At 35.4% G+C, this 8,768-nt stretch overlaps 1 protein-coding gene across 1 annotated transcript in view; it reads right to left on the reverse strand.

The window, feature by feature from the left end:
- LOC109211170 overlaps nucleotides 1–8,762 on the reverse strand; it is an 11,203-nt gene extending 2,441 nt beyond the window's left edge. The window contains exons 1-11 of the mRNA XM_019374672.1: nucleotides 8,582–8,762; nucleotides 7,247–7,328; nucleotides 5,653–5,756; nucleotides 5,360–5,486; nucleotides 3,895–3,989; nucleotides 2,565–2,688; nucleotides 2,307–2,387; nucleotides 1,971–2,069; nucleotides 1,446–1,604; nucleotides 1,296–1,347; nucleotides 1,084–1,160 (exon numbers count right to left, since the gene is read on the reverse strand). Coding sequence (XP_019230217.1) covers nucleotides 1,084–1,160; nucleotides 1,296–1,347; nucleotides 1,446–1,604; nucleotides 1,971–2,069; nucleotides 2,307–2,387; nucleotides 2,565–2,688; nucleotides 3,895–3,989; nucleotides 5,360–5,486; nucleotides 5,653–5,756; nucleotides 7,247–7,328; nucleotides 8,582–8,619 — 1,038 coding nt within the window. The 5' untranslated portion in view covers nucleotides 8,620–8,762. The remainder of the gene's footprint in view (nucleotides 1–1,083; nucleotides 1,161–1,295; nucleotides 1,348–1,445; nucleotides 1,605–1,970; nucleotides 2,070–2,306; nucleotides 2,388–2,564; nucleotides 2,689–3,894; nucleotides 3,990–5,359; nucleotides 5,487–5,652; nucleotides 5,757–7,246; nucleotides 7,329–8,581) is intronic.
- Between the last annotated feature and the right edge of the window lie 6 nt (nucleotides 8,763–8,768).

Raw genomic sequence — 8,768 nt, forward strand, 5'->3', positions numbered from 1 at the left:
CCCAAGCTCCTCTAACTGCCTATCTACTCATGTACATAGCTTGATCAGAGGTCAAGATTGTGGTGCTAATAGGCAATCTGAATTGAATATAACTAGTGATGGAAAGGGGAATAATAGGAAAGCTTTCTTTTTTCACCAAAAGAACGGCATAGAAACGGAAATATTGGCAAAGAAAAGCAAAAGATCTGGGGAAGGAGTAGCTGTGTAACGATTGCAGATCCAGAGGCGAGAGCAGAAAGGGAACATGAGATTTTCTGCAATAGAGCATGAGGAAGTAGTGGCAAAGAAAAGCAAAAGTCTCCTTATGCAAAAAGAAAATAATAAATAAATTAATGCACAATGGAGTGGACACAAGTTAAGCAAATAGTTGGGTCAGTTCGTGCATTGTCGTATGGCACAGAAAGGAAAGCACAGTTCTATAAACCAACTCGGGTAAAGAAGTTCCATAGAAATGGGTGTATTGAGAAAAACCATCCTATGAATGCGAAAGTTCTTTTGACTATGCTATGTAAAATATAGGTCACATCAGAATATATTTTGAATCAGCCAATTCTATAATTTCAAAGAAAGAAAAGGGAAATTGCAGAATTCAACTTCCATGCATTTGGTTACAAGCATGTATGTCGTAACTGTTGAATTGTGTGAAAATCTCATCTAAAAGTTTAAGTTGCTAGAGAGAGCACACTTTTATATATTTATATCTTCAATACGTCCCCTCACGTGTTGGCCTGATTATTTCGCATCAATCAAGCACGTCGAAATTCTTTTTAATACTTGGTGGAGGTGATACTTGAATCCAAGACCTTATACCATGTTGAATTGTGAGACCATATTTTCTAAAATGTTAAGTTACTAAAAAAAATTCTCATTATTAATATTATATCTTCAATAGTCAGTAACTAAACATTTCCACCTGCTCTTTTCAACTCTGACAAGTTATTCAAGCATACATGTCCGTGTATAAATTTCTTTTCCATCACTTGAGCTTCTCCTCTTAAAACTCCCAAACTTTTCCATAATAGATTGAGCTCATGCCATCTATTTTACCAATTATCAAAGCAACAACTTGAAGGTTTTCTGTACCTCTGTCCGGCTCATGGGTCTTTTGGAGCGAACCTGCTTTATTACATCTTCAGTGCTACTAGTTGGGGCAGCTGCAACTGATAACAAATTAAACATGAATAACAATCGATATTTGTATAGCATGAAGAATCAACATTCTCCCCTTCTCGAAGATAAAAACTTGGAGGAAATAAAGCAGCTGCTGGAAATAAAAGAGAAGAAAAGACTAATACCATCATGGACATCATCCATAAAGTCAACTTCATGGACTGTACTCCAACTGCCCTGGAAATAATTAGAGTTCGAATCCAATGAGTTATTAGCCTAACTCAGCAGTTTCCACGCACTTGAACCAATAATGGCATGGATTCATAGAACTATACCTTGCCAAAATAATCTTGTGGCATGTCAAAGAATGCACCCCCTACTTCATCCTCTGGTGGTTGCAAAACATTGTTGAAGAAGATACTTATAGAATCAAAATAAAACTGTGGGCGTGGAGAGTTGTGATCACCCTCAAATTTTATAATATTCTTGTCCCCCTGCCAACATTAAGTTCACTAAACAATAAGAAACAAGATGGGGTATATTGGCATATGTCATTTCTGGACAAATAGCAATAAATACCAGTTACAAGAATGAAAAGTGTTATAAAAACACAAAGTTAACTGCTACATAGCGCATAAAGGAGCATAGCACTAGAGAACTGGCGTTCTAAACCCAGAGATCCACTTCAAGAAGAAAAAGAAACATTTGACATGCCTTTACACCCAAGAAAAAGAAACATTTGACATGCCTTTACACCCATAAAGTCTGTACAATTAAGAACAAAAGAAAAAAAGACTATCCAATTCTTTCCTTTTTCTCCTTTTTTCCGGAAGGCTGGAGGGGGTAAATTAGACAGTTACCATGTAAGCCTCAAATACACGATCAGAGTGATGGGGCTGTATAAAATCATCATCAACGGCATGACCCAGTAAAACAGGGACGAAGCATGACTTTGCCACCTACATAAAATTTAGCATAACGAAAAGATCAAAGATGGTCAATAAAAATGTTTAAAAAAATAAATGGAACTATCACTTCCAAAAACGTTCCACCCAAAAAACTTGATACTAATAGGAAAACTTCCTACAATATTTCAGTTACACACTGTTCTATTTCTCAATTGCTGAACGTTGTCAAACATAAAAAAGGTCATATTATCAAGAGTCATACGTAAAACACCTTCCCACAGGAATTACCTTAATTGTGTTCAACTCGGTTATGTCAAACTTTGCCTTTTTTAAGACCGCTCTGCGCATATATTGAATTGCAAACTTTACCTAAAATAACAGGAAAGGAGGAAGCTTAGAAAGAGCAATGAATTAGGAAGAAGACAGAACAAAAGAAGGCCACTCCTTCAGTTGCAAAGAGAAAATATGAGAATAACCCAAGAAAAGAACACGGAAAGTACATTTCAAAATGCACCAGATAAAAAAATTTAAACTCTAAAACTTTACAGTGAACTTGGGCAGCCGGATTTTGTAAGTGTCTACAAGTTCCATCATCAAATCAACCAAATCAGAGAAGGGGCTGTCTAAAACCATTCCAGCAATGGATGGATCCTCAGCACCGTACATGAGGCTGCAAAGTCGATGTATAAGTCAGTCGCTTTAATACGGCTACCAGTGACGCACAATGTTTTACCTGACCATATACAGCCAAAAACAAAAAGGTAGAAAGATTGCATGCGCATGCATCTGTCAAGTCAAGCTGATTACCGGAAGTTAATCGATATGTTAGCTCGCTAGAAAAGGAAACCCCTTTCTCGTAGCAAATAATTAACTAGCCAGAAAAGGAAAACCTTTCTCGTAACAAATAAGAAACTCTTTGAGACTGAAGGCCTAATCTTGCGCATGAAATATCTCATCTTCTCTTGATATACCTAATAAAAAATAATATTTCTCATCTAATGTGAAACTTAGCAGATCAAGACCAATTTTGACTATTCATCTGTTACGCTTGATGACTACTACTTTTTGGCCAAACAAACCTTTCTTGTGCTTAAGGGGACATGAACGACGTGAATGGTTTAGCCATACAAATTCATGATCCTAAAATACTAAATTTAAGTATGTGTTGAACGTGCTAAATGGTAGTAAGATAAATGATCTTACTACTCTTATCACAAAAAAAATGCTGTGATCCTAAAACACAGGAGTTAATATGTTTTGGAAAATTTGGCATTTCTCTTGTGCCATCCATTAACTTGCCTCATTGTGTTGTGCCTATGGCGAAGCTTGTGTATGCCTAAGAGCTGTACACAGAGTCTTGGCTCCCTAAAGCCTCACAACATCATAGCACAAGATATTTTGAATTTAAATATTCTTACTAGTACACAGTGAAAATCTTTTCAGCTAGATCCAAGTTTAAATTGCTATAGGCTTACATCAAAATGATAATAGACCAAATTAGCCTGGTATGGATGTCAAAGAACTACAACTAAACAATGTTCTATCTTTTTGTGGATTCAGCATGCCTTCAACATCTATAAAATTTGTTGCACTTTCTTTTTGGACCATCTGATAGGCAACAGCCAGTACTTTTACTCCAACATAAAAAAACTCCACCAGTGTTTCTTATATAAGAAAAACAATGAAGGCAAGTTTCACAGAATTAAAACTGAGGAAAGCGGCTCCAATCCTTTTATTTCCCTGGTTCTTCAACAATACAGATCACCAGCAGGTTATTCCACTTGCTAGATAACCCTCCTTATGCCAAGAATCTGTATGCAAAACAGTGTATATAGATGCAGCAGGATCAACAAAAAAAGTAAAGAAATTAGAGTACCTAGTAACTGCACCCATTGAACGACCCCACAAGCCAATCAAAGAAACATTGCCATCTGTCCGCAGATATTCAACCACAGCTCTGAGATCATCCTTCTGAGAAACAGACCAAAAAAATGTCAAAATTCGTTAACAATAGAAGGCAAAAGCAGTGGGCAGTTGTTGGTAGCAAGTTGTAACTCAACAAGACATCCCAGCAAAAGCAGAAGATTCTAACACATAGATCATGGCTCAGATTAACATATCACCTCCCCTCCTCCCCCCCAAAAAAAATCTCCTTCATACCCATCCCACCCCCACCCAGCTTGTCTGTAAGAGCATTTAGGTACTTGTAATTTCATTGATATGCCATATTTAAAAAAAAAATAACTTAAGCTTCTTTTGCATATTATAGACAGTAGAGGCAAAAAAGAATACGGTCGTCTGTAAAAAGTAGGCGAAGGTTACTAGAAGACAAGATTTCAATGACATAATCCTCGCTTTCTTACCACCACCCATCAGGTAAGCAGCCAATAAACAAGTTCCAGCACAAAATACAAGATGCAGCATTATTTGAAATAGCATCCACCATAACAACATGGCTTCAGCTAGACACGGGCGGATTTATAGGCAAAATTATGGGCACGTGAACCCATGATCTTTCCGCAAAATTAGATATTTTATGTACATATTTTCTAAAATTGGTATAATATTAATTGTTGGCACCCATGCTCCAAGAAAGTTGAATGGTGCACTTGGTTGAAGGTTGAGTTATTTACCAAGAGGAATAGGGATCAATTCCCACTTGATACATTTTTTCTTCCTTTTTTTAGTAGTGCACTCATGTACTAGAAATCCTAGATCCGCCTCTTGCTAGACAGGCACCAAAAGTTCATCCAAATATAATTAGAACAAATACATTAACATTCATTATAATATGGCCAAAAGATGAATAATTTCAGTAAGAGAAGATCTACAAACTTCAATTCACTAACACTCCACAAGCACAAAAAGAAAAAGGAAGACAAAAGTAGAAAATAAATCAGAACATGTTTTTAACCAATTAATCAAGCCTCACTAACCCATGGTCTTTCTAACGAGGTACTAAGCCTCATATTCTGAGATATAAATTCTTATCACTTCCATTATCTATTTATGCTGTCCATATTTGTAAACATTGCATAAAGAAAACTGTAAACAGCACTGACTTATAAACAAGGACAAGAAATAGATAAACAATGTCAGCCATGGTACCAAAAGCTAAGGCATTATATTTCAGGCTTATCAGTCGCGGATGAGGAAACAATTTTGTCTCTATTTTTTACAAGACACTGCACAGCAAATCTCAAATAATGCTTTAGACTTAACAACTAATCACCTTCTCTAAAGTATTTAAGATAGAATAGGCACACGCAGAATTTATCCAATAACTTATCAACAGGTCTAAGCTTTCATTTGAATCTCAAATAGAATAATCAGCTACTCACTTCATTCCACCCCAATGTAACGTGCTCGCCTCCAGAAAGTCCAGATCCAGAAAAGTCAAGGGTGAAAACAGTTATGTTTAGCGGCAATAATATAATAGCAGCTTCACTGGCATCTGCTCTACATCCACTGCCAAAGGATCATCCAAAACAACTTCTTAGCAAAGAAAACTATTAAATGAAGTCAAAATATAAATAAAAAAAAAGTTCTTCTCCATATAATCACTGCATCAAAGGAAAAGTACAGTAATTTTCTAGCGTAAAAACAGGAAGAGTACTACTTAACCTTCACTAACCTGTTTCCATGACAGTAAATCACACAAGGCAGTGGCTTTCCTTCTGGACGAATAAGAGGCATATAATGGGTACATTTAAGAACATCATCCCTACTATTTTTAACCTGCAAATCAGTAAGGCCATTAAAGAAAAAATGACTAAATAGTAACTCGACAGACAATAGGTGAACTGTTCGATAACATTAGCAATGACCTAAAGAATTGTACATAAGTCTTTAAAAGAAGTACTGTCTATAACAACTTAAACACTCAGATGAGGTAGTCACACAATCCATCATGGTATCAGAGCGCATACATAGGTTGTAAGTTCAAGTCACCGCAATCCATTTCACCAGCTTGATCCAATAACAAAAATAGTAAAAACTATAGCTTTTATATTAGGTAACCACACAATTCTTCGGAGTCCATATAAACAAACAAATAAAAGGCAGCCCGGTGCACTAAGCTCCCAGTATGCGTGGTTGCCAAGGCTCCCCTTCATAACAAGCAAATAAAAAGACCACAAACAAAAAGACAAGATCAACCTCTATTAATTTCCTATAGCCATAAGTGAAGGATTGAACTTTTTCCTGAAATGATTTTTGTAATCTTTTAATAAGGATCTCAAGGTGTGCTTTCTCCATGTTGGCATGATATGTTGACGATTATCGGGAAAGCCTCACATAAAGGGAGTCATCAGATAATCTTTGCTTCCGAAGTTAATTCTTGCCCCCGCCCACTTCAATTTACATGTTTTAACAGAAGTCTGCCAACTCTTCACGTAAGGCAGTTCCATGTGGCATCATGATGCGATCGCTTCTCCATTCCCCAGCTCCTCACAGTATTTCTCTGCTATGACTTTACTCCATAAAGCATGTTCCTCTATGGACATTACTTATAGCAATTGTTGTGTTGCTTTGCAACACATCATTCTAGAGAATAACATGCCTCTTTATCTGTCAGGTTCTACAACCTAATTATGAAGAGCAAAGGGATTTAACACAGTTTCCATGGATATTGATGTTACAAAATAGTATTCAGATTTTTTCTTTCCATCAAAATTAACAAAGTAAAAAGTTCCAGCTATTAAGTTTAGCTTATATTCGTTGTTTTTTTTTTTTGAAAGGGTAATATATTTGTATTAAATATGAATATATTCGTTGTTTTACGAACATCACTTTATATTTGAATACATAAGTCTGAAAATTGATCAGATAACTATGATTCATTGTTTTGCTCCCATATAATATTATATCTGTCTCTACATGATCAACTTTCATAGTAGTAAATGTACTTCACTGCCACTTTCTAGTTTTCCAACGTCAACTGTCTCATATTAGTTCTCCAACTCATTACTTGGTTATTAACAACACAGAGCCAAATGAAGAATACACGTAAACACGGGTAAAGAAATACATAGTCTATTCAATGAGTAAATAAATTATTTTTTTGATAACTAATACCAGCTCTGGGAAACATAAACAGAAAATATATGAACTAGTAAATAAATTAATTGGAAATAGTCTATTTAATGACTAAATAAAACATTGACTTGACCTAAATTTCAGAGAAAAATAACTGAAAATAACAAGATATTAATTACCAACGCACTCACCTCCAGATCCTTCCTTTGGTACCATTTCCCTTTAAGCATGAATTCTTCATCTAGTAGATCATTTTTAGGATCATACTCAGCCCTGCAATCCACAGGAAGTAGAATCGTTAGTTTAAGATTAGCATCTATTATAGCACAATAATTAGAAGAAGAAAATGGGTATAGGTCAGTTGTCAAGGCATGTTATAAGGAACTCAATTATCTTGGCAGTAACGGATGGCAGTAACCTCAATTATCTTGCTTAGAAACAGATATTTCGCTGCTTCAAGCCCCTTTCCAAATCCCATTGTAAAAGAGTAAAAATTCCTCCAGGTAATTTCTGGAAATACCCTTCCCAGAGTTAGTTCTTTCGTGTACCACAATGGATGAGTCAGAACCCTAAGTCTAAGAAATATCTCCTCCTTTATATTCTTAGGTTCAGAATTAACTACAGAAATTGGAAAGAAAATGAGATACAAAGAATTTCAACAGAAATTTCGTAAACTGAAAAGAGGATTCCCACTATATGACATGGATATGTACTAAATATGAAGTGCTCATCACCTATGCAACATGTTTGCATTCCAAAAGTAGCACGATAATGTACCTCTTTTAGTTTCTTCGATCGGGAAAAGCAATACTAAGAGACACTTCCAAATTCCAAATTATAGAAACACGCCTTAAACACACAGCCATTAGTCTCAATGGCGGCTCCAATCAAAAGATGCATTGTTCAATATAAAATAAAGAGGAAAGCCGATACATTTCACAAATTTTGCAAAATAACTTGCAGAATTTTCATTTGTTTGGATTAAAAACCCTATAGTTCAAGTCTCAAAAGTATATCAGGCCCTAAATAAACACAAAAAAATGACCTGTCAATTTCAAAATTTTAAGGAAATTCAGTACTTGAGTGATTACGATTTACACCTAACTTTTCTGCACATGAAGTACAAAACAATAACTCCTAAGATCAAGAAACCTAAACCAGACAAGTGCACAATAAAGAGAAGCATAAAAAGTAGACCCCCACATCCGCAAATTCTCCAGATAACCCCACATCAAATTAAAACTAACCCACGTCATAATTTGGGAAAAAGATTCAAACATACAAACATAAGCACAAAAGCAAACATATTTTGCATACTTCCTGCAATTTCAATTAGCAAAGTAAGACACTACACTAAATAGAAAACCCCCACATAAAATTAGAACTAACCCACATCAGAATTTGGGATAAAGATTCAAACTTTACAAAAATAAACTCAAAAGCAAACATATCTGCATACTATAGCAATTAAAATTAGCAACCAAAAAAAAAACCAAAATTGGAAAAGGGGTTTATCAAGATCATACCTTGGGGGTCGAATAATAAAGTTGACAAGTTGTTCCATAAATTTTAGGCAATTCAAGATCTTCTTTCTCTCTCCCAAATAGGAAAGTGTATTAAGTTTCTTGAATCTTTTTCTATTTTTGTGATAAATATTGTTAAATAAAAAAAGTGTTAGAGGGCGGAAATTTTAGGGGAGAAATGAAGCAGCAC

Source organism: Nicotiana attenuata, unplaced genomic scaffold (genome assembly GCF_001879085.1).
Source record: "Nicotiana attenuata strain UT unplaced genomic scaffold, NIATTr2, whole genome shotgun sequence".
Taxonomy (NCBI): Eukaryota; Viridiplantae; Streptophyta; class Magnoliopsida; order Solanales; family Solanaceae; genus Nicotiana; species Nicotiana attenuata.